Source organism: Acinonyx jubatus, chromosome B2 (assembly GCF_027475565.1).
Source record: "Acinonyx jubatus isolate Ajub_Pintada_27869175 chromosome B2, VMU_Ajub_asm_v1.0, whole genome shotgun sequence".
Taxonomy (NCBI): Eukaryota; Metazoa; Chordata; class Mammalia; order Carnivora; family Felidae; genus Acinonyx; species Acinonyx jubatus.
Genome location: NC_069385.1, coordinates 100,939,106 through 100,963,968, shown reverse-complemented (window position 1 = coordinate 100,963,968; position 24,863 = coordinate 100,939,106). Strand labels below are relative to the sequence as shown.

General features: G+C 39.2%; 1 protein-coding gene across 11 annotated transcripts in view; it reads right to left on the bottom strand.

Moving 5' to 3' along the window:
• PKHD1 (PKHD1 ciliary IPT domain containing fibrocystin/polyductin) overlaps positions 1-24,863 on the bottom strand; it is a 482,749-nt gene that overhangs the window by 217,889 nt on the left and 239,997 nt on the right. For 10 of the 11 annotated variants that reach the window (XR_008298567.1, XM_053222692.1, XM_053222697.1 and 7 more), the window contains 4 exons: positions 19,347-19,524; positions 17,705-17,900; positions 6,685-6,750; positions 525-653 (listed from right to left, as the gene is read on the bottom strand). Coding sequence is in view for 10 of the 11 variants with exons in the window: in XM_053222692.1 (XP_053078667.1) it covers positions 525-653; positions 6,685-6,750; positions 17,705-17,900; positions 19,347-19,524 (569 nt within the window). In the remaining variant the exon portion in view is untranslated. The remainder of the gene's footprint in view (positions 1-524; positions 654-6,684; positions 6,751-17,704; positions 17,901-19,346; positions 19,525-24,863) is intronic. The other variant, XM_053222696.1, reaches the window with a different exon arrangement.

Genomic DNA, 24,863 nt, shown 5'->3' with positions numbered 1-24,863 from the left:
TTTCCGTTTTATTTATCAGTTTCCTTTTCCAGCATCTTTGACATATTGTGGCAACAGAAGAGCTTATTCATCAAATTTTCTATATTTGAAAAATTCTATATTTAAAGTTTAAAAGTTCTGTATTTAAAATATCCATAAAGGCAAAAGAAAAGAATTTGCAAATTGCTTCTTTCCATACACTATGTCTTTCAAACATAAGGACAGTAGAATTGGCTGAAAATCTGTTCTTTGACATATAATAATAAATCCCATTAGTGGAGTTTTCTAACTCCTTGTGGCATGGTGACTGCCCATTCCACTTTAATGAAGGTAAACAGAACTATTTTTATCAGATTTCATAGGATTATTAAATTCTTCACCTATATTTATTCAAAAAAGAAAGTTAGAGATATAAGGGCCTACAAATAAGAATGCCCACATTCTTTACATGTTGTACAATATATTTAAATGACAGATAATTCCCAACTGGATTGCCTTGGTTCAGTCTATCTGTGATTATTTAATTAAGGGACTGTTTTACTCACTGGGTAAAATCAGGACGTCATCCCCAGGACCTGGAATGGTATGGTTGTGTCCTCCCCAGCCTTCTTCAAGGCCTATCCATGCTTCAGGAAGGGACCATTTTAAAGCTGACTTAGGTGCAGAGGTAGAAGCTACAAAATGAAAGAAAAATAGAAAAGTAACTATGAAAATCTGACTCACTATAATAACTCGCAAATTCTGTCTTTATTTTAGGATACGAATGATATTTTTACCTCCCAAGGTAGCTGTCTTTTGATATTTTATAACCTTCCAAAAATCATTTTATCAATTATAAAGCAAGTATTCAATTCTTCAATTACATCTATTTCTAGGGAAAATACATTCTACTTTTGTTATTACACATTTGTGTTTTGCCTTATGTAAATATGGCATATGCTCATCATGGAACATTGGAAAATGCAAATATAGAAAAAAATAGTAATAATTACCCATAATCTCAACACCTAGAGATAACTGCCATTGACCTTATATTTGCTTTTCCTTCCAGAATTTCTCAGCATTTTTATATAATTGAGATTACATCATATATGTAATTTATATTCAGTTCTTATTTTAATTAGCTTAGCAATTTTTAAGATGCATTTTCTAATGTCATTAAAACCCCTTGCAACATAATTTTAATAGGTACATAATATTCTATCATATACAAGGTCTATAATATCCTTAATGTTTGGCATTTAGGATCTTTCCACTTTTAAAATTATAAATAATGCAGTGTTAAATCTCTCTATACAAATCTGCCAGTAACAATGATATCTTCTTAAAATAGAATCTTGGCAATGGAATCACTGAGTCAAAGGTCTAATCTTCTCATAGTTCTTAATGCATATTAAGGGCAATGCATAATAAATCTGGACACCTTTCAGTGCAGTAGTTTACATACAGTTCATATGTTCCAACTGGTTTTTATTGCTTCTGCCACTGATGGTCAAATGGCATTTCCTTTTCAACCATCCACTGGCCACTTCATGAGGGAATGGTAACATAAATCTAATAATATCCAGTGGGGGCTGCCCAATATCCATCATGCACAACACCATGTTGAACTGCACCCACATGTTCTTTTCAGAAGTGTGATCCCTAGCACAGAGACAGAGGGCACAGACAGTCTCTCAAAAGAGGATGAGAAGATTCACAGATGATACCAAATGTTATTTGAGTTTTAAGAGTTCAGATAATGTGGTATCTCACGTGATGGGGGGAGGGGGCACAAAAATCTCACCCATTATGCTAATTTCACAAGGATAAATAATGAGTACCTTCTCTACCAAAGTTTCCTAAAAAGTAGGGATACAAAAAGGAATAAAAGGCCATTCTTTCCTCCAAAGGAGCAAATAGTGTGTAAGTTGTATAAATAAATCCTGGGAGGATAGAGCTCTGAAGGTGTTCTCTTTAATGGTACCCAACAGAGAGGAAGTGAGACCTTGATAGAGGAGCCTTCCTGGAGAGGGAACAGCTGAGCTGCATTTTAGGCTTAGGAGTGATAAAGGGAAAGGGTGTTGTGGTGAGACAGACAGAGAGGATGATCATGAGTAATGGCAAGAAATAAGACATTAAGTGAAGGGTCTCTAAACAGTTTGGTGTTGCTGAAACACAGAGCAGGGAGGAGGCAATTGATGAGGCTGGAGAAATAATCAGAGATCCAAGCATGATGCAACAAAGATGGTAACAAAGATAGAAGAGACCAAGATGACTCCTAGCATAGGTGGTAATGGGCAGAGATGTCCATTAAAACAGAATTGATGAATTCAGTTTGGAAAATATAGAGTTTGGGGTGTCTTTGAAAAGGCCTCCAGGTGGAGATACACAGCAAGCAGGGATTAGATATGAATCTGAAGAATAGGAGAGAGCTCTAAGTCAAAGAGATGGATTTCAGGGTTGTATTTGAAACTCTGAGGATGGTGAGGATATCTCCAGAGGATTACAAATGAGAAGAAAAAATGTCTTAGGTCAGAACCCTGGGGAATGCCCAGTTACTTTGTCTACTGGAACCCAACTCCCTTGTAATCATGGTCTCATTAAAGCCCTTGGGTAACTGAAAAGTATATAGATTGTGGTCAAGTAGAAATCCTAGGGAATTTAGGGGTGCCTGTGTGGCTCAGTCAGTTCAGTGTCCGACTTTGGCTCAGGTCATGATCTCGTGGTCCATCGGTTCAAGCTCCATGTCGGGCTCTGTGCTAACAGTCAGAGCCTAGAGCCTGCCTCTGGTTCTGTGTCTCCCTCTCTCCCTGTCCCTCCCCACTCACACTCTGTCTCTCAAAAATATATAAACATTAAAAATTAAAAAAAAAAATCCTATGGAATTTAATCAGCACAAAAGAGACACTCCACCAAGGTAATCAGTCATGGTATTGGCACAAGGCTCACTCAGAAAGAGGCTTTATAAATATCTTATAAACACCAAGACTGTAATACCTAGTTTCTTCCCAATTTTGCCTCCTTTCCAGTAATATAAATATTCAGGTGGGGATGGCATGAAGGCTTTGTTGAAATAGCCACTAAGTAGCACCACAGAGGCCAGAGAGAGATGCTCTATTGCCTTATTTCCAGTGATACTTCAAAAGGGGAATAACCAGTTTCCTTAAAAACCATATACCAAGCTTCAAAAACTCTATATCACAGAGATTGGGAACAAATTCCTCACTTTGTCATCTTCATTCTAATATATAAGAGAGCTGAAACTGTCTTTAAATGAACAAACTGCATCTTAATGTTCTAAGAATTATTATTATGAACGACTTTGACCATTCTATACCATTCTGCCTTAAGATAAGAACACTCTCATGGAGACATTTCAGTCTCTTGCAGAGTTACTAGATTTCTATAGTTAATATCAGGCTTCTTTGTGCCTATTACTATTAAAGAAAGGTGGGGAGAAAAAAAGAAGCCTACTAGAATTAAAGAAGAAGCAGTCAGAGACATGCATGAAGAACCAGGAGAGAGGAATGTTTTGGCAGCCTAAGAAATAGAACATGACCAGAAGGCAGAAGTGATCTTGTTAACAGTGAAGTTCTGATAAAAGAGTGAATAAGGATTGACTGCTGAATTTGGCCACCAGACCATGGATGATCCAGATGAAAGTGGCTCCAGCGGAATGGTTGAGGTGGAACCAGTGTAGATAATAGCGGATTGAGGGATGCAGGGGAGGGAAGGAAGGGAAGACACTGGGTCAGATCATCCAAAACGCTCACTGAGGATTGAACATTTTATGATTAGAGACCCTTAGTATTTTGTCTTCCTAATCTTTAGATAAATGAGTCTTACCTTGAAACCAGACTCCATGAATTTTGGTCAGGACCAACATTTATGAGGAGGCCTCATCTTGCTTTCCTCCACAAATCTGTCACTCAACAAAAGCCATAATTTAAGGTGGTCTTAACTTGTTATCTATCTGAACCAAATATTGCCCTCTCCACCTTGATCTTTCATCCACCAAGCTTTTTATAGCTCTGCATCAAGAGGCTAGTCTTTTGAGAAGTTTGCAGCAGAGATGTCAACTAGAGGAATATTCAGTATCCATGAATTTTGTTTTGCTTTGTTTTATTTTAATTGAGAGGCACTGACCAGAAGAGGCCAGCAAAGGAGAGGCTAACTACACAAGACAGAGTCATTTACTGATGGGACAAAATTCAAAAGATGTTGAAAGATAGATTAACTGTAAATAAGAGAAGGGCGATAGATTCTCAGAAACGTGAGGAAAGGAAATAAACTTAGATCTGTGGGGAAAGGATTAAATTTAGGAAGAGAATATACCTGATTATATGAATGTTCTCATGGCACTATGCACCATATATCCAGGTACCCCCCACTGAAAATACATCATTGGGTAAATGCTCTTCAGAAATATGCGTATCTTCCCCCCAAAGTGGGTTTCCTTGCTCATTTTCTCCTCTCCAATATTGTATAAAGCACTGTGGACATTGAGAGGATATAAGTAAGACCATAGTGTTGGAGGAATATGAATGACCTGCGCATTATACACTCATGTTGAATCTCTGAATGGGTTAACATATACAGAGAACTCCATTAATCATCCCATTAGTTGCTTTCAAAGAATTTTTGTTATTGTAATAATTTTACTGTTTTTCATACAACTTTCCATTAAGTAAAATACACACTCATATTTAAATTTTGACATTAGCGGTGCACCTGGGTGGCTCAGTCAGTTAAGCGTCTGACTTCGGCTCAGGTCATAATCTCAGGGTTCACGAGTTGGAGCCCTGCGGTAGGCTCTGTGCTGACAGCTCAGAGCCTGGAGCCTACTTCAGATTCTGTGTCTCCCTCTCTATCTGCCCCTCCCCTGCTCATGCTCTGTCTCTCTCTCTCTCAAAAATAAATAAACAGTAAACAAATTTTTTTAAATAAATTTTAATATTAGCACATATACCCTATACCATGGGAATCAGGGAATATCTTCAAAGTATATTAATATTTGAAATTTCTTCCTGATGAATGGTCATGTACTAGTTCTGTAACTCTGTGTTTTAGGAATATTTCTTGTTCCAAATTATCTTGGCTAGGAAAACTGATTATATATGATTAATTTTAATTTAGGTCATAAATTAGTATATGCTTAAAAGGTAATTTAAACATCTTAGAGTTTATATGGTATAAACTCATATAGAGTTTATATGGCAGAATGAACACTGAATTGAGTTGAGTAACCTGAGCTCTCATCCAGGCTCAACCAGTGAGAGGAGGGACTTAAGCAAACTATTTAATCTCTAGGCTTCCATTTCCTTATTTGTAAAATGAGGCAATTGGATAGGATAGCATGTGAGGTTCTTTTCCTTATTAATACTCTGTAACTCTATGAAGCTTTCTATTTATTTAGCATGTTATAATTGATAGGTCAAGTGAAACATCTTCCAGTTAAACTGACCCCTGCTAAGAAGTCCTAGATGTTGGCCACCTATAGTCACCTTCCAAAGAGTCCTTAATAAAAAATCTTCCTACTAAGTCCTGAGTGGCATGACACCTTGACTATATAGCTGGCTGAGTAATTAATGGCCACCCATAAACAGTCCAGTATCCTCTGACGGGGCCTGGCATGAGACCTACACCCAACAGATATGTTCTTTACAAATGGAGACTGACCCAAACAATTGGAAATTTGAATACAGAACTGTCAGAGAAGAGAGAATTCCAAGATACTTTTTGGTAACACTTATTTTAAAGGAGATTTATTTACTGATTATTTAGTTAGTCATTTGATTGACATCCCCATGTGACCATAAGACCCCATGGAGCCAAAGATCATTGCTCATCATTGTTTCCTTCTACATCTTGCACAAGAGACAATAAATAATGCATTCTGAGCCACCTAAAGGAAAATAAGGATAAAGGGCAGGGGACATAAAGAACAAAATGTTATGGCAGCCCAGAAACAGTTTTGAAAACAAAGAACCACATTCTTCCCAGTCCAATAAGCATGGAGAAGTAGCCATCAATACATCTCATTTAGTTTTAGTCTAGTACCTTTTATTTCATTTATTTATTAATTTAAATGAAGGAGTTAGATCATTTTCTGATTAGCATGGACTCTGCTCTGATGTAACACAAAAAAATGCCTGGAAATCAAAGGAAAACTTGGCCTTTGAAAAGATTTGTCCCTGATGCAAAGGCATAAACTTACTCAGGATAAACAAAAACAAACAATGAAATACATTAGAAGGTGTTTATGAGTCTTTTAGTCTTTGAGAATTTGGCTTTTATGAGTTAGAGAGATTTCACAGAACCATCTGACTTTTGGGGAGGATTTGTTTACCCTGATGTCCTGAAATTACTGGGAACAATTAAAGTTTTGAGATACCCTGAATTTTTCTTTCCATTTGGTAGAAGCCTAATGGCCCATCTGCAGATCTGGACTCCGGTGTGCACATATGGTCCATAATTTATGAAATGTGCTTATTTACATGTTTTAATTCTTACTTTCCAATGTTTTGAAAGGCACCCTTCTTATATCTTTCTTTGAAATGCAGACACATTTTTCAGTTATAGGGATGATACAATAGGGAATCGTTAGGCATGAAAGCATTGCCTGTTTATAAAACAATTAGATTGAAGGAATTTCTAGAACTATTATTGGAGGACATTCGGCTGTACCAGGCACTTCCATTTGGTGAGTGGGTTAATACTCACCTGAAATAGTAGGGGGTACACCTTCCTTCACCTGGAGAGTCACTTGGACTTGGCCTTCACCTGAAACTAAACACACACACACACACACACACAAATGACTTGGATGTGATGCAAAGAGCATCTTAATACAGAAGATATTCATGTGATAAAGATGGCTTTATCCTAAATTCCTCCCAACCTAACTACATTTTCAAAAAAAAGTCCTTGTTAGTTAGTCTAACAATTGATTTCCAACATTTGATTTTGATTGCTTTTATTTGATTAAACTTAATTGCAGTGAGGTCTCCAAGAGAATTGACACATAAATAATTAGGGAGGGGACCCTTTAGCCATATGTTCTTTGGAGGCCAATGTTGGTCAGGAGGGCACACCTCATAGCCTACTTCCTCTCCATCATTTTGAAGGCTTGGCTTTTAGAATTCATGTGTTTTTCAATAGAGTTCAGATCACCCATGAAATGTATTTGCTTTACCTTTATCCAAACAAATTGTCCTTTTAATGAAGGCTTTTTTCCACTCCCCTTTCTCCTTCATCTTCCAAACCAACTGAGCACATTTAAAAGGCCTGGGGTTCATTAATTTTAAGTGTTCAATAAATTAGTGGAAATAATCAAAAGGCCTGATTCTTTCTGATAATGACAATTTGATGTCAGTATAAACCAGTAGATTAAGCTGGGAACATATGCTCCTTTGCCAAGAGAGGCTGCTATAATTAAATAGTGGATGCATCTACAAGGTGCTCTCACGCCTGATTAATTAGTAATCAGGTGCACCAACTCCACTTTTCAGCAACACCTTGTCTCTTATTGGTTAATTACCTTTCTGCCTTATCAGATGTCATGTGAACCAACACTTCCCACCCTGGAGGGCCCACTGCCATTGAAGGCTGCAGCCTTGAGGACTTGGCCAAACCCATGCTCTCCACTTGCCTTTCCAAGGAACCCTAAACCCTTTCCTCTCACACAGGACAGAGTAGACCAAGGATCATTTTGTCTAATTACAAAGCATACACTTCAGAATATTATAAAAAATAATAGTAATAATAATCCTCAAAGAGATCCATGATGAGACCTCTCCTATGCCTCTATTCTTATTTTGATAATTATTCTCATTTAATTTTTCTTCATTATATAGAATGGCTTTCTCCTTACACTGTACATATATTGCGACTAGGTACAATGACCAACAGGTTCTCTACGTGTTCTACTTTATCACTACTTCCAAGGTTTTGCTTATATTCTTTCTTTATCCTTTGTATATTTTACCCATTTTTCTATCTTAAGTAAATAAATAAATAAATATAATGCCACCAGCCCAGTATTTCATCTTTTTTTCTATAATCTCTAACTTACCCACTTGTGAACACACTGATATTGGTATTATTTATCCCAAGCTTGCTCTCAACTTAGCAAATACTTATCAAGCATCAGCTGTGATAAATTTAGGATTGCATTATCATTAGCTCTGTCTCTACATCTTGAAGGGAGGAACTTTCTCATGTACCTTAGGACATTAGATATTGCTAGACATGTAAACATTTAATTTTCATGGACTAATCTAGAAATCCTAAATTTATAGTGCTCAACTCAGGATACCCAGGACTTAGCTGACAATTTCAACAAAATGAGCAAATAGAGGCAGGAAATAGCCCTTTAAAAGGGTTATTAAAAATTGTAATATTTTTAAATATTTTAAATATTGTATAAGAATCAAAATCTAAAGAAGGAAAATTGGGAAAAATTCCAGGAATCATTTGGAAAGGGTTATTAGTTCATTTAAAGATTTTATATAAATCATCCTTGTTAACAGCAGCTTCCAAGTAATTGTAGATTTCAGTACATCTGTGTTCTCTTCCTTAAGACAAAGCCACAGAGGTAAAGTAAAAAAGTAAAGTTTCACTTTAAAAAGTCTTTTTTCAAAACCACTGTAGTAATTTTATAATTATTAATTTAACTCAAAATAAGTATAATTTATACTTGTAAGAGGAATGGTTGGGGGAGGGAAAAATGGAGTCATCATTTTTTCACACTACATAGGTCAATAAATTTGAAGTATAGGGAAAATAATCAATGTATCCAAAATCCCCTGGGTGAAAAAAACCACCATAAGCATTGTGCACTGTAGCCATCATGGTGATGATTAACCTGCACACTAAAAAGGCTAACCCTCACCATATCCAACCCTGATTATAGGCTGTTCCTCTTGTCCTTCCATTCACTAACTCACTTAACTCAGGCCCTGTTCTTGGTAATCCAAGGCTTCCTGGTCAGTGGGCTATCATATCTGCCGCTCTACACTGATGGCTTCTGAACTGCATGACCACTGAATTTGTTCAGCCTCTACACATGCAAAAATGTTCCCCACCTCCTGGGGAGCCTCTTCCCAAAAACATATATTGAAAAGCAATCACCTATTTGGTTAGAAGGAGTGTGTGAATATCATTCAATCTGAGGAGTAGTTTCAGTATCCAAAGAAATGGAGAAAAGTTACCAAAGTAGGAAAGATTGAAAAAGTCTGATTTCCTTCACCATCACTTGTACATGGCCCTCTGCAGGCTGGTTCTGAGATGTGAGTGGGTCAGAGGGTTATTCTTCCTCAACACCATTTCCACACCCTGAGAGTGAAGCCAGAGAGAGTGGTGCTGAATGAGGTCTAACACCTTGGGTTTGAATCCTGGGTCTTCCAGTTCCTTGATGTGGGTAACTGACAAGTTCTTCACCATTTCTGAACCTTACTTCTGTGGAAATGGAAATAGTTGTCCTATCTACCTCATAGCGTTATTGGGAAGAAAACATGAGGTAACTCCTGTAACATGCTTAGCACAGTTCTTGGCACATGAATAATAGTGATTATCAACACTGTTATTATGGCATGCTCATTATTCTAGCATCCAGTTAACAAAACCCAGGAAATATGCTTCTACTCTTTTTACAGCTGTACCTAATCATGCTGAGCCATAGTATTCAGAGTTGTAAGCAACTTAACCAGATCTGCTAAAGTTTGCTAAGTGCTTTGACTCTCTAAAAGGCAGTGTAGATGTGAAGTGTCACTTCCAATTTGGACAAATACAAAGAGGGATGAAAATACAAAGAGGGATGAAAATCTGAGAAAAAAGTAACGACTCAGGAAAAAAGCCTTACGCAGGCTGTGATATTATGCATGTGTCTTCTCGGTGCTTATGATTTCTAAGTTTGTAATATGAGAGTGGTGAATCTACTTTGTTTATAAATGGAAACTCATTGCAGTTGATCCTTCCCAGGTTGTAAAAATATCTGGTTGGTCCTCAAAAAGAAAAGGCGGCTTTGGGCCAATTATTGCCAAATTATTCTTATGAGTGCTATATAATATAAGGTTGCTCTAAACACAGAGATCTAGAAGAAAGTGAGAAATGTGCTAAGGAAGAGGAGAGTTACTCAGCCAAATATGATACTAGTGTCTTCCAGAATTTTGTACTGTTCCTGGCAAATTTTGTCCTCACTAGGGCACTAGGGAAGAGAAAAATTAATTATCTCCTTGAGTAGGTCCCATTCTCTGTTGCAATTTTGAAGGGAGAAATAAGTACTTATCCATGTAAAAATAAAAAATAAAAAAAACAGGTGGCATCTTAATGGGCCTTGACTCCTTTTGTATTTCATTCTTGATCCATATTCCCATTCACACTTTGCCATTACGTTTACGCACATATTGGGGCCCCTCATTCAGATCACATTTACATAGCATAAGTCAGCCACTGACTACACATGGAGAGAATCTGAAACAGCACCTGCAATTTGTGTCTGCAGATTTCACCCATTCTCTCCCTGACTCATGCCTTCTCTCTCAGTCTCAGTCTGCTCTGGACCCAGGTTCCAGCTCTCTTCTCATGGACCAGCAGTCAAGTTTGATCCTCTCTCTCTACATTCCAGCTTAGCTTGCCCTATCTTCTACACCCACCTCTTCTCCCAAATCTATCTTACACACCCTTCACTCCTGCTCTGTGTCTCCCTCCCTGTTCAGCAAACGTGACCACACACCCCAGAAATTAGCCTTTTTCTCTTAACCATTGAGAATTACTGGTCCCTGGTAGCTAAAGCTTGATTCACAGGACCATACTTTCATTTGATTTCAGCTTCACAGGGGCAGCAACACAACCACCTTGGCCCTTTTAACACAGATCTTTTAAAATCCTTCACAGAAACGTTATATGAAAATCCTGTGATCATCTTTGAGTCTTCCATTATCCCCAAAAGCTTTCATTCATGGAAGGATATAAATTTTTTTAGGTGTAAAAGAACTTATTCAAGACACAACATGGGGCCCCTGGGTGGCTCAGTCGGTTAAGCGGCCGACTTTAGGCTCAGGTCATGATCTCGCAGTCCATGAGTTCCAGCCCCGCGTCGGGCTCTGTGCTGACAGCTCAGAGCCTGGAGCCTGTTTCAGATTCTGTGTCTCCCTCTCTCTGACCCTCTCCCGTTCATGCTCTGTCTCTGTCCCAAAAATAAATAAAAACGTTAAAAAAAATTTTAAAAAAAGGCACAATAGACATATCTAATATCTACATTAACTACAGTCCTGAGAGTTAGCGCAATTAAACCTTCATTAATTAACTCAGAAAACAATAACGATTGTTATTGTGACTCAGTGATGCCTGCCACACTTGTATGGGGCACCTGTCATGTCCTGGATTCTGTGTAGATCTACAGAAGCAGAACTTCCAAGGGAGGGGCCTGGAAACAAGCATTCCAGCTGTTTGCCCATGAGGCATATTTAAAAAGCCTTAAAAGGGGCACCTAGGGGGCTTAGTCAGCTAGGCGTCCAACTCTCGATTTTTGGCTCAGGTCATGATATCATGGTTTTGAGACTAAGCCCTGTGTTGGGCTCCATGCTGGGCATGGAGCTTGCTTAAAATCCTCTCTCCCTCTCTTCCTCTGCCCCTTCCCCCACCCTCTAAATAAATAAATTAATTAACAAACAGACAAATATTTTAAAAATAATACAATAAATAAAATAAAAAGCCCTGAACTGAGGAATTTTACAACTTCTCTCAAAAATGTGGTTTGTTCTCCAGAGCAGGTGTTCTTAGCAAGTGAGGAAAGATACCCAGATAAAAAAGAGATCCCTGTGTTCACATTTCTTACTTTTCATCAATTATACCAAAAATTTGCAGATCACATTATATTCTCAAAATATAAAATGTGAGGTAATGATTTTAGTAGCATCAGTGTTTTACTTTAATAGCTATGAATGTTACTGAATTTTAGAAAAAGCAACTAGGTCATTGAACCCATGATTTTATGGATATTATTGCTTAAAATGAGGTTAGGTTTTAAAAATAAGACAGTGCAGGAATTGATTTAAGACAAATCTTAGGAAAATAAAGGTACAAGAGGCATAGGATGTGACAAATGGTGAAGACGGTATTCAAATACCTAAATTTAGGAAGTATAGAGCCCTCAATAAGTACACGTTTTTCCTATAAATAGGGGGGAAAAGAATTGGTTTATAAGGGTACACACATGAGCTTATATTAAAACAAACAAACAATAATGGGGCACCTGGGTGGCTTAGTCAGTTGAGCGCCCGAATTTGGCTCAGGTCATGATCTGACAGTTCTTGAGTTCGAGCCCAGTGCTGGCCTCTGCGTTGACAGCTCAGAGCCTGGAACCTGCTTCAGATTCTGTCTCCCTCTTTCTCTGCCCCTCTCCCCACTTGTGTTCACTGTCTCTCACTCAAAAATAAATAAATAGACGTTAAAAAATACCCAAAACACTAGTATACTAGAAAAAGCACCAAACTAGAGTCAAAAAGGCTGACTTTGAATACTGGTTGTACTACCCATTCCCTACATGAACTAGGGCTAGCCACCAGCATCCCTAAGAATTAGCTCCTTAATCTGAGTGATTCCTAGAAAAAGTATTTGATTCTGACTTCTAAGTTTTCCTTTCTTGCTTTTTTCTTTCCTTTTCTCCTTTTTTTCCTTCCTTTTCCTTTTGGAAAGAAGTTTCTTGCAACGGACAGGCAAAGTCTCTTTTCATTATCGCCAGCTCCTGTTCCATTCTCTATATTTTTGCCATAAAGGTTAGTGCAGGTCCCCAAAGTCAATCCTCTATATTACTGGCAAAAATCCTTGGGGATCTTTGGGGAATGAGTTTTCTATAAGAATGTAAATTAATTTATTAACTAGAATGCTATGGATTGCCTTAGAGGGCCTCAGCATGGGAATGGCGGCAGAGTTTCAAAGGATTATGATTCTGCTCTGCTTATAAAAGCCTCCCAAAATGCTCGGGGGAGCAAGTTGAGTCCTCTCTCCTCCACAGATGCTAACAGAATTCCTTCCCAAGGAGTTGTTGGGGGTCTTCTGGACCAGCTGAACAACAGAAGGATGCAGGCAGCAGCCTGCCCTAATCCCCAAGCCCTGAGCTCTCTGAGAAGACAGAAACCCAGGAGGTACCCATGATCTCCTGGCCACAACCTCAGGAAGACAGACACTCCTTATTTTCAGGATCTCCCAGGTTAACAGCATCTTTTCTGAGCCTTCTGTGTGATGTGACTTGACTTCTTCAGGACAACTGGTGCACACAATAAGATCCATCTGTCTTTCTATCTACAGCCCTCTTGCCATCGTGGAACACAGGCCCGGCTTCTTGCCAAACAGCCTCCCTTTATCTTGGCGAGGGGGCCGTTTGGAGACAGGCACTGGCCAGCCTGGCTAGACATGTCTTTTTTTCCATCAGATCAGAAGAAGGTGGTAGGCAGGAGCCTCTGCGCCTCGCAGGCGCTGGCTCAGCTGCCGCCTCACACAATATCCAGCCCGGCTGCATCTCTGCTGCGAGAGCGGGGCTGTGTGAACCCGGGAGGGCAACTGTGAATGGCTCAGCATCTGACATGAATTTATCACCGGCTGCTGGGTGGGTGGAGGAGAAAGCAAGGGTAAGGGGCTGTGGGCGTTTAATGCACCCTGCTACAACCCAACAGTTTGCCCTAAAGAGCCTTTTCGTGATATAAAAGGACAGGGTCAAAAGTAAGTTGACCCCTGACAGAATGTACAATTATTAGGAGAGGACTGTGCACGAGCAGCTGCTGGAACCCCACTGGCTCCGCATCGGGCTTCCAAGAGTCAGAATATGAATAATCAACTCAAGATGGTTTCCTCCACCCCTCTCAACCCCCATCACCTCCCCCTAGCCTTCTCCTCCCTTTTGGGGCAAGTCCTATTATATTCCTACAGGAAGAAGCATAGCCCTCCCTAGCAGCTGCAATAATTGTGTTCCTATTGTGATGAAGGCCTCCTCCCGGCCACCCCCCTACAAGTGGCCATTGTGAGTGGAGAGTCAGTGATTATACGCTCGCCTGATGCTTTGGGGGGACCCAGCTGCCTGAGTGCTGACACACGAGTGTGCGGAAGGCCAGGGCAGGGCGGGGTGGGGGGCTGGTAGAGGTGGAGGCAAGTGGTCGGGGGATCCCGCGTCTGTGAGACGGGACCCTGACACACCAGACCTTTTTCATAAGTCAAGCCCAGAACAAATGAGGCTTTATCAGGCCCCAGTGATGAGCAGTCTCATCTCCCTTTGAAGTGGATCTGAGCATGGGGTCTAGCAGCCTTTCCTCCTTTGGACCAAGCAAACATCCTTCTTTTGATATGCTACATGCTCATTATCTCTGCCCCATTTAATGATTTTTGATTGAAGGGTGGCGGCTGGGATGCCGAGAAGATCGTTAGAGAGGCTCCATCCAGCCAAGCCTGCAAGAAAGGCTCTCCTTGTGCCTGGGCCTAAATTTGGAATTTCTTAACAGTGTGCGCTTGTTCTTAGAGGCAGATAAGGGCTGAGCGTGAAATTCTTAATTAAGCAATAAATAGAGAGTGGGGTGTCAGCAGATGTAGCCAGTAGCCATGGCAACGGGAATCACATGGGCAAGAGAGCTGAGACTAGATGTAGGCCTCAGGCCTGGGCCTGACTGACAGCTGAAGAATCCTACAAAGCTTGTAAACCAGATTAATTAGCTGACTAATTATTTCATAGCGTTAATGTAACTAAAAAATAAAAATAGTTAACCATGAACTGAAACATCCCTGGAAAAACAGCAGGGAAAGAGGCAGTGGGGAACTGGCTCTGGAAGGCAGAGATGGGAGCTGCTAGTTCATCAAATCGCGTAAACAGAAAAAATGGGCTTGCTGGATTTGACTCTGACTCTGAAAAATATAAAAGAACGCTTATCCTGCAGTCTTCCCCATTCCCAAGCATGTCATAGAAGTTACAGTTTGGAACCATTTGGCACCATTTCTCACATCAAACGTTGCTCCTCATGGTCCTACCACAAACTATAGAACACGAGTATTTTGCTATGGTCTGTTCCACAAGTGGCTTATTAGGCAAAATTCTCAGGGGCTTTAGAAAGGCAACCTTAACCAATCTTCTTAAAAGATATGTTTAAATGAGCTAGGTTATCTTATTCTATGGGTAACAATTGCTTAAGTGGTATTAAATTTCGAACACGAAAACAATATATCATATATGTCATGTTATCATGAATCTCAGTTATCTTATAAAATCTAGTCAAGGAAAATGGAATGAGACCGTTTCAGAAAGGTCATGACATGTACGCTAAGTTCAAGGTATGTGGCATTGCTAATCTTCTAGGAAAAAAAAAAAATCTAGAGAAATAATCTACTGAGAAAATGTGTAGTAAAGTAACAGGGTATACTAATCACATTTGAAGATATCTGGGTGTTTTGTACCACAATTCCAAGAGATAAGTAGATATTCTTAACCTCGTCGTATACTTGAAGCCACTGAGACATGGAGCATTTATAATTGTGCGCCCCAGGTGAAATAGCCAGCCACTGATTAAAACCCTAAACCGTAAGCTCTGGCCATGAGCTTTTGAAAGAACCTACATCCCATAAAGACACATTTGCTAAAGAAAGACAAAACTTGCCTTCACAGAGAAGAGCAATACTCTCAACATGTATTATGTGTGCAGGACTTTTTGTTTTTTTGGCACTGGGGATCAATGAGAAGTTTTCTCCCACAACCCTGCCTAGCACTCCCCACCCTATTTGGTCAGTGATCAATGATTATTTAGTAGGCAGCACACTCTAGTGGGGAGAGCTATAGCCAGGAACTAGAATGCCTGGGTTCTGATTTTTTTCTTTTCTCAACTGAGTCTAAGATGAGTCAGGTATCTTCACAATCACACACAAAGCAGCCAAATGGAGGAAACAGAGATAATTGTGATTTTTTTTTAACTTCCTATCCTGAGGGATGTGTGGTAAGGCTGCAAACAAACAATACAAAAGATGGTCCGCTTAGAAGTGGTCAACGAATTAATGAAACACAGCCAGCTGTCAGTGAAGCAGCACTCTGAATGCAAAGCTAGCCAGGAAAAGGAGCATGGTCTCTCCATCCCCCACCCCTGGCAGGAAATTCAATGGACCTGAAAGAGGTCAAGCAGTTTCACTATGATAAAATGAAACTTCTGTATAAACCACCCTCCCCATATAATTTTTTTTAATATCAGGAATATGTCCACATAAACTGTGAGGTCCTGACTTATGTTCTCCTCTTAGACGAAATATATTTTATGTAAATTATCCCAGTCACATGGTCCAAAAAAACAATTAGGACCCAGACCTATAAAGTCACGTGGTCCAAAAAAACAATTAAACAGAAGTGATAAACTAATTGGCAAAGAGCCAGAACACTATTGCTCGGGGTCTTGGTGAGGTACCAGCAGCAACTACCTCGCTGCCATCATGGCCTTACTAGCTTTCCAGCAATAATGCAAACTTTACGGAAAGGATATCCAAAATCATAACCAAACCCACCCAATCCAACACAGCTGCACAGGACACCACCACCGAGGAGCAGCACAAGACTCAGTTTCCCCTGAATCCTCACATCCTCACTGGACCGCCCAGAAATGAGAACAGAAGTAGCACCAGCCACCTACCCACCCATTCACTCAGAGGATACAGGTGGCACAAATGACCACAGAAACCACTGCATAGAGCACTGGGGATCCTCCTAAGGACCTACAGTCTCCATGTTTATTAATCAACCAACTAACCCTCTGTGATTTCCTGTCCCTTTTCCAACTCCTATCATTTAAAGGTGGAGACCCTAGGTTATTCTGATACAAAGAATTTTGTTAATTAATAAAGGCTATCTACCTAATAAAAATGTTTTAAACTGAAAAATGCATCTATATCATATATACGCTCATATATGCACACAGCTGTACATCTATATATAAATATGCATACTTACACAGATGTGCACTTAAACCATATATGTGAATAAACAGCTTAATAGTACATCTTGCCATTAATTCAATAAATAAGGATAGCAAAGGAGAAGATCTGTAGTTGCATGACTTGATTTTCTTTATGCCACAAATATTCCTTTACCACATTTGGTTTATGTGGCCATTTAAAGTTTGCAGTTCATGAACAAAATCTGACCAATAGACAAGACAGACTCTTCACAAGCATGCTAAGAAATAGAAAAAACAATTTGAAATTAAAATTCTCTTCCAGAATATATATCAAGTGAACCTTGTCACAGTTAAAGTTTATGTCACCTATTTGCTCTTACTTAATGGCTGCATTCAGCTTTAGTGGTAAAACAGTCTCAGGGATCTCTGTCCATCCTGAATTTTTATAGTTTATGGTTGATCAGATCAGAAATAAAATTTGAATGGTACAATTCAGTGCAAATAAAATATACAACAATACATTCGGCAAAGACTTAAAATACCAGAGAATTAACCATACTCCCCTCTCTGGTGCTATTAAAATTTAATAGTCCCTGAGCTCAAGTGTAGATCAGACTCTGTGGATATATGGCTAGTCACAAGGAGAAGGGACATGGAACTCAGGACAACTGCCCAAGCTGTCAGATTTCAGAGTCCAATCATTTCACTGCAACACACGGCTCTCCCCTCCAGTTCCTCATAACTTCATACCACAAACGTTTAGAATTGGAGAGTGAATGGTGGTTTCCCACTGTGTGCCCTCAAAATTCTCATCCAGTTATACTTACCCAGATAGGTGAGTTGCCTCAACTGGGTATTGAAGAACCAGTCACAACCTTGGTCCTGACCAGGTGATGGCAGAGATGGAAGGGACTGCCCTACCCGACTCCCACACCTTATGAGGATGTCAGGGTAAGGCCACGAGACTGTGTGCACGAGCAGGAGGTAATTCCCAGGCGCAAAGTTGCCAAACGTTGCTGAGTACTTTAAGTGAGAGAACAATACAATAATGCTCATTTAATAAGGAAGGCTTTCCCCAGAAAATAGATACAAAGAAAGCAGGTGGAGTAGGTTAGAAACACAGCAGTTCACACCCAGACTACTCTTCTTGCAGAAAATAGGCTTATTTAAATCCACTCCATAATAAATTCATAACCAGAGCTACAGAATCTTAGAACATGAGGACAGAAAGACTCTGTAAGTTTCTCTTGTTTAACAACCTCAACTAACAGAGAAGAAAAACAAGACAAGTGAATTGACTTGTCCCAGGTCAAACTGCCGTGAGATACAGAGCCAGATCTAGAATTCTTTTCCACTTTTTCCCATCACCTAAAGAGGCAGGCAATGATAGTAGGGCCATCCATTTATAATAGTAATAAGCTAGCACTGTTGGAGCATTTGCTACATGCTCAAGTTCTATTCATACCAAGACATCCAATCTTTCAACAACTCCCTGTGTTACTATTACTGCCCCATTTTACAGATGAGGACACTGAGGCAGACAGAGGTTCAGTAACTTGCCCCACACCACAAAGCAGGGGAGTACTGCACCAGGATAGACACAAGGGTATTCACCTCCCGAGTCATCATTCTGCTGCCTTCACCTCATGAAAATTCTCCAAGATGTTCTCCTGGGAACCTCAAGGGAAGGAAATAGCTGTCCTTTCTGAGAAGGTAGGGGAAGGATGGGAAGGGTTGCTAGAGAGAGGATCAAAGGAGATTCTGCCTTAAACTATGTCCCAAGTCAGACCTGATCTCATGACCCTAAGAAGAATGTATATGAGGAGACAGGAAGAAAGAAATGCATTAAAAGGAAGAAGATGAGCATAAAGAAATCCATTGGATTATCTTTTTTTCATAAAAATGCACCCACTTTCCACATGGCTATTCCTATCTTGGATGCCCCTAACCATTTGACTCTTTCAACCAACCCCAATGAAGGTCCAGACCTTCATGTGCAAGTTAATCTTTGACCACAAGGTGGCAGTATGCAATGTAAAAATGTTTTGTTAAGACATTTTCTTGGGCTACAAACACTTCTCCCTGGAGAAAATTGGTTCTCCAGGAGGAAATTGGTTCTTCTCCCTGGAGAAGATTGGTTCTTAATCCCTAATATTATAATAATGTAATTCTATAGGAGGCTTAGCAGATGTTTTTCATTGTATTAATAAAGTTAAAATTTCAGGTATAACCATTCTGTTATTCAAAGTAAGATTCAAACAGACTCAGAAATTTTCAAGTTTAAAAAATAAAATAAACAATAACCACCATATCTTATACTCAGATTACATCCACTAGGCCAAAATGCTGTGGTGGTTTTAGTTATCAGTACCAGAAGATGCTAATACCTGCAAACTGCTATTTCATAGAAAAAAAAGATAAGAATCCCTGGGAAATGGTCCATACCAGTAAATGAATTCCTGGGGTTACCTGCAGAGATCTGTTGATCCAAGGGTTTACAAACTGCAATGAGTAAGTCTCTTGATCCAAGAGCAGAGCCATCCAGCCATAAGGGTTAGACAATGTGTCACATACATAATTGACTATGGTTGTCTTATTTCTGCTGTCAGTCATGATTAAATCATAAGGAACATCTGGAGCATTAGCTCTAGGGTAGTTTAAAAAGAAAAAAAATGAGTTGTGAGTTATTTGTCCATTCTGGATCTAATCCACTCCTCTCCCATCAGTGGTAATTCATCTTCTATTCTTCCCATGTGTGTCTTGAGCTATCTTGTCTGTGTATCCATGGAACTTTTAGTAAGCACTCTGTGGGTCAAAATAGCCCAGTGGGAAGACATCATTAGTGCATTCCACTGGTCTAGTGGGTTGAAGGTAGTAATACTCAGATATGAGTCCACTAATAAATGCCATCTTAATGACTTCATATAGCCAAGAATATATAATAGCATTTTCATAAAGAATTGTCCCTGGGCTGATTTTTGCCCTAGACCAGTTTTATCAGCATCAGAAAACCTATCATATAGTTATTAAATATTTTTATTGGGGCAATGACTCAGACCCAGAACTTAATGTGCCTAGACTCTCAGAAGCCCACCTCCAACCACCTGGTAAAAATGGCTTCAGTAGCCTTCCAATCACCTTCCCCAGAAAGAAGAGATGACCTGGCTCCTCTCCTGCGTGCCTGCACAATTCCCAGTGCTTACTCCCACCTAGTGCTGGATTTTTTTGTTTATTAACATAGACTGTGAGATCTTGAAGTTAGAGATATTTTCTCCTTTTTAGTATCCTCTACCCTGGCAGAGGGCCGACACCTATGGGCACTCAAATGATGTTTATTACATGAAAGAAGAGTGAATGGATGAACTCTCTCCAAAACAGCTGGTGCCAACTTCCTAATTTATATAAAGCATTTCTAGAAGTGCATTTTAGCAAATGAGGAAATTGAGGCAGAGTACAGCAAAATTATTATGAATGTCACAAGGTAGAACTAGAAATTTATTAATTTCTACAAATTATACAGAAAGTGATTTTTAAGACTTCACTAGAACATAAAAAGATTTAGCCACATGCTAAGACCCTAAAAGAAAGTCAAAGTGGACAGAAAATAAGAGGCAAAAGTTAAAAAAAAAAATCAATACACATTATGACTGTCCTTCCCCCTTCGGTTTGATTTTCATGAGAATCTTCAACTGTGGCATTTTGCTGCAGGCAGATAACTAAATTCTCAAACTGGAGGGAAATGAGACAAAGGAGGATGTTGGGTTTTCAAAGTAAGGTGTGGCCTGAGCATATCCAAAGCCAATTTACAATCCAGTGCATTTTATAGAAAGAAAACTGTTTTTAGTGTTAAATGCTTGGGTACTATGGTCAAATGGGTATAAATTGGGAATCTATATTTGCATACACTAGATAGATGAATTTGGGCAAATTACTGACCCTCTTTAGGATTTAGTTTGCTTTTTCTAAAATGGAGGCAACAACAGTATGTATCTTTGATATATACCTACTGTGAAACTTAGAGATAATATATGTATTCAGTCATCACCACTAAGCCCAGTAATATCTACTCACAGCTCATTTAAAAAAGAACCTAATATGTGCCAGATTTGCCATTCTGTACTATTTATTTTAATGTTTAGCAATGTATCCACGGTATTTGGTCATTTAAAAACACACTCAAAACTTTTCATGGTATAGATCCTTGGCCCAGGAAATGCAGTATTTTATACATACTTCTTGTAAGAATAAATGTGTTTCTTTCATTCATTCATTAATAAAATGAAAGGAATTTTAAAATGCTCAGAAATTTGAGGGAGAAAGAAAACTACTCTTTCCCCAGATTTCCCTATGCAGCATTAACTGAACCTTTAGAAGTTTTGGAGGGGGATTTTCTGTCCTTGGGCTTGGGATATTTAGCATTTTTCATATGTATACGAGGATTCAGACTGGAACTAAAGAAGAATCCTAAACTTGTATTTTTAGAATGGACATAAAGGCCATCTATCCTAACTTCCAATCCATTGCAAAAATTCCCTCCAAATTTCTGCCTGTCCCTTCCACTAGTTATGAGACATTCATATCCTCCCATAGAAGATCATTACATTTATGGAGTTTACTTGTAGATTTTAATCTTTAGGCAATCTTTAGAAAGCTAACTTTTCTTCCTTGTATTTTCTAGCCATTTGTCCTCAGTCGTCATGACTCTCTATGCCTCCAACTAAAACCGTGCATCCCAGAGTCCCAGGAGATGATCCAGCACAATGTGGCCCAACCAATGCATTTTAAAAAGAGTCTTATGAGAAATAAATGTAAAACAAATATGTTAAGAAGAGATAAAGTTGGAACCAAGAAATACCAAAGAGGCAGAGAGGTTGGCTGCAGCAGGTATAGTGATCAGTATGTAAAGTGGGATTCCTCACAGTCCACAGAATGATTCTGAGTATTTGAGATTCTGCAAGTATCATGGTTTCATGAGTTCAAACCCTGCATCTGGCTTTATGCTGGTAGCATACAGCCTGCCTTGGATTCTCTGTCTCCCTCTCCCTCTGCCACTCCCTCATTCACTCTGTCTCCGTCTCTCTCAAAATAAATAAATAAACTTTTTTAACCAATCAATTGGGGGGTGCCTGGGTGGCTCAGTCGGTTGAGCGTCCAACTTTGGCTCAGGTCATGATCTCACTGCTCTTGAGTTTAAATCCTGTGCTAACAGCTGGGAGCCTGGAGCCTGCTTCAGATTGTGTCTCCATCTCTCTGTACCTCCCCTGCTCTCTCTTTCTCAAATTTAAAATTTAAAAAAAACATTAAAAATTCTAAAAATTAAAAGAAAAATCAACAGGGTAGATATTTCCACAAATGCTTCTTAATTTCAGTGATGTGGCCCCAAGAATCTTCCTGATAATTTTGACTAGAATTAATTCTCAACTTTCTAACAGTATCACATTTATAAATCAATATTTAGGGTACAATTTCTCCTGGTTCTATTGTTTGTAACTCCAATTATTGAAGGAGTCATTTTTTAGACCATACTCTCCATTTTCCAAAAGCTCTTATAAACATGACCTCCTCCTCAAATATTGTAAACCCACTACATACTAACATTAATTCAGTTATGTTTGTCTCTGGGACAGTTATACCTTCCTTCTGATGCCCTTGTCCTTCCAAGCAGCATCCAATAATCTTATGCTAACTGTCTGATCAACCAGAGACCCATCATAGCACATTGTGATACTAAATTATCCTTTCCTCTTCCTTCTTCATGCATTGCCCTGACTCTCCCATGCCATTCCATCCATCTCAACTAAAGCTTACGTGGGATGCAGTTTTACAGGTACTCATGGGCAGCACCATCTTCGTGTAATTCAATCCATGTAGAGAAGGAGGTTATCAAATATACCTTTATTACAACTGGTAGTGGAAATGGTGCATTCCGAAAACAAATTTAAAATGTCAAACACCCATCTCCCCATAGGCAAGATGCCTTGTGTTGACCATCACTGGGGGCCAAAACTCCAAAGTCAAATCAGCTCCTATCCTTCTAGGCCAAATGCCAGAAGTGACAATGGTGGGCTCTTCTGAAAAGCACCAAAAGAACATCAAGACTCGAAGAACACCATGAAGAGAATTTACCAACCATAATGACTACAATTTTCACTTGCCCTAAATAGCCACCAATTTCCCTGTGCCCTAAATAGCCACCAATCTCCCTCTCTTTACTGTTAATGAAGCAAAGGAGCACAAAAGTATTTCTAATTTGGAGGAGCCAAGGGAGTCTGCATGGGCCATTAGCAGCAGAGAGCTTCATTACTAGGGGAAGAAGTCTCTCCCTGAACTTCTCATGGCTTTATGTGCAAGAAATCAGGAGGCAACCAGTCCATTTTAAATGTTAACCCTTACCTCTGCATCAGCAACAGCTCTGGGTATAATCAAAAAGACAAAAGAACTACAAACCATTCCTTTCCTTTTCCGGTTCAAAGGGGTGCCTTAAGTTTTATTCTTTTTTTTTTTTTTAATAACAAAGCTTGTTTTTAATTAAGGGATATTTTCCTTTAGAAATATAGCACTATCGCTTGATAAAACTTCCCAGCCTAAGTACCAATTTAAAATACTAGTCGCATAAACAGTTTTGTAATTTAGTGCCCATATACTGTGTAGAACTGTTGAATGTATACTGCCCACAAAGGATTTGTTAGGCAATCAACAATACCAATGAGAACAAATATTAACTCCCTGGTTTGTGTTTACCATTAGCTTACTTTTCCTGAGGGTCCATATCTCTGTATTAAGACAAACACTGCATTGAGCTCTAAATGCTCTCAATTCAGAACAATTGTGAAATAAACCCCTTGTAATTACACATCTCCTAAACCAGACACATCCTAATAACTAGCCTCAAATGGTGCTGCATCTCTTGAATATCCGTGCTTACTGCTGTCACTCTCATCTTTTACTGCACAAAGAGGACAAAATCAAAATTTTGAGCACAGCCAACATTTTTTGTGTGTGACAAAGCACTGCTTGAGCACCCTTTAAAATACATTGAGCTCATAACAAGTCTTTGTCAGAAATCCATCATCCTACCTCTGAGCTGGCACCATCCAGTAATATTTTATATGTACCAATAATTTTTATATACCCTTATTAAGAAACACCTAAAAATATTTCTCCTTCTGAGTAAGACACCTAAAAAGAGGAAGAAAGCCACATTAAGTCTTTACCCCAAACTTTTAAATAATCCTCGAATTCACAGGGGTGCCTGGGTGGCTGTCAGTTAAGCTTCTGACTTCGGCTCAGGTCATCATCTCCTGGTTTGTGAGTTCGAGTCCCGCGACGAGATCTGTGCTAACAGCTCAGAGACTGGAGCCTGCTTCAGATTATATGTCTCCTACTCTCTCTACCCCTCCCATGCTCATGCTCTCTCGATAATAAATAAACATTAAAAAATTAAAGAAAAAATAATCCTCGTATTCACATACAAAATAGAACTGGTAAGCAGAGAGGAAGCCATATGATTTAATAATCCTTGTCTTTCTGATGGGTGTACCCCAACATCACTCCATCATGACTTTGTGGGTCTCTATTTCTGTTTGTCTTTTTTCAGAGTTGGCTGAAGCAATAATAATGTATTTTAGAGAAGCCCTGGAATCAACCTAGTATCTCCTCAAAGGTAGTGTCTATAGTTTTTACAGCACACTTAGGACAAAACTTCTCATTATATCTTAATCTATGAAGAGAAGAAATAGATGCCAACTATCCTACCTAAGATAATCCTTCATACACTACTGTATCTCTTCTCTCCATCTGTTGAATTCAGCCAGAATGACTACCTCAGAACATGTGAATATCACCATTGGAGTTATGCCCTCAGGGAGTAAACAACCACTTGTCAGGGATATTGAAAAACAATGTTACTATATATCAGGTAGGGAGTTAGACTAAGAAACTTGTCTTCCTGGGGGGCCTGGTTGTCACAGTCGCTTAAGCAGTTAA